The 671-nt window shown below is 37.4% G+C and overlaps 1 protein-coding gene across 1 annotated transcript in view; it reads right to left on the bottom strand.

The window, feature by feature from the left end:
* Window positions 1-6: 6 nt before the first annotated feature.
* Window positions 7-671, bottom strand: part of LOTGIDRAFT_176732 (hypothetical protein) — a gene marked incomplete at both ends in the record, with an annotated part of 1,556 nt that continues 891 nt past the window's right edge. Inside the window, one exon of the mRNA XM_009056979.1 lies at window positions 7-146. Coding sequence (XP_009055227.1) covers window positions 7-146 — 140 coding nt within the window. The remainder of the gene's footprint in view (window positions 147-671) is intronic.

Genomic DNA, 671 nt, shown 5'->3' with positions numbered 1-671 from the left:
TCACACCTCACCACACTTCAGAGTACCCGTCCCACCATTCTTAGTGTAGCCAACTGAACAGTTAAAACTAAATTCTCCACCGTAAATACCAGATTCGGTTACTTTATCAGAGTTAGTGATATTCATACCTTGTGGACACTCTACAGCTGAAATAGTAAATTAAATTAGACAAAGTGAAATGAAACCTCAACATACAAATTACGGTGAGATAGTCATTGTAAAAGGTGAAAATTCAAGGATTCTAGGAAAGAACAGGTGCTCTCTGCCCACTGCCATCACTCTTGTAAAAAATCATCTTGGATTTCAGAGACAGGACTCTGTACTCTAGATATATTTTACGTTTAGTTCAAATTTTTAAAGTAGGTCTTGTATTTGTATACTAAACGAGCCCTGTCAAATCAATAGTTAACTGAAGGCATGATAAAAACCATTATGAATAGAATTTTACAAAAGCAGGCAACCTAACGCTGTACAATTCTTGAAAGTTAAAAATTGTTACCTTGACAAGCTTTCCGTTCTGTCCACGTGCCATCTTCACCACACCTCAGAGTACCCGTCCCACCATTCTTAGTGTAGCCAACTGAACAGTTAAAACTAAATTCTCCACCGTAAATACCAGATTCGGTTACTTTATCAGAGTTAGTGATATTCATACCTTGTGGACACTCTAC

This window comes from Lottia gigantea, assembly GCF_000327385.1.
Source record: "Lottia gigantea unplaced genomic scaffold LOTGIsca_2955, whole genome shotgun sequence".
In the NCBI taxonomy this organism is placed as follows: Eukaryota; Metazoa; Mollusca; class Gastropoda; family Lottiidae; genus Lottia; species Lottia gigantea.
The sequence above is the reverse complement of the archived record's forward strand: the minus strand, read 5'-3'. Positions and strand labels throughout refer to the sequence as shown.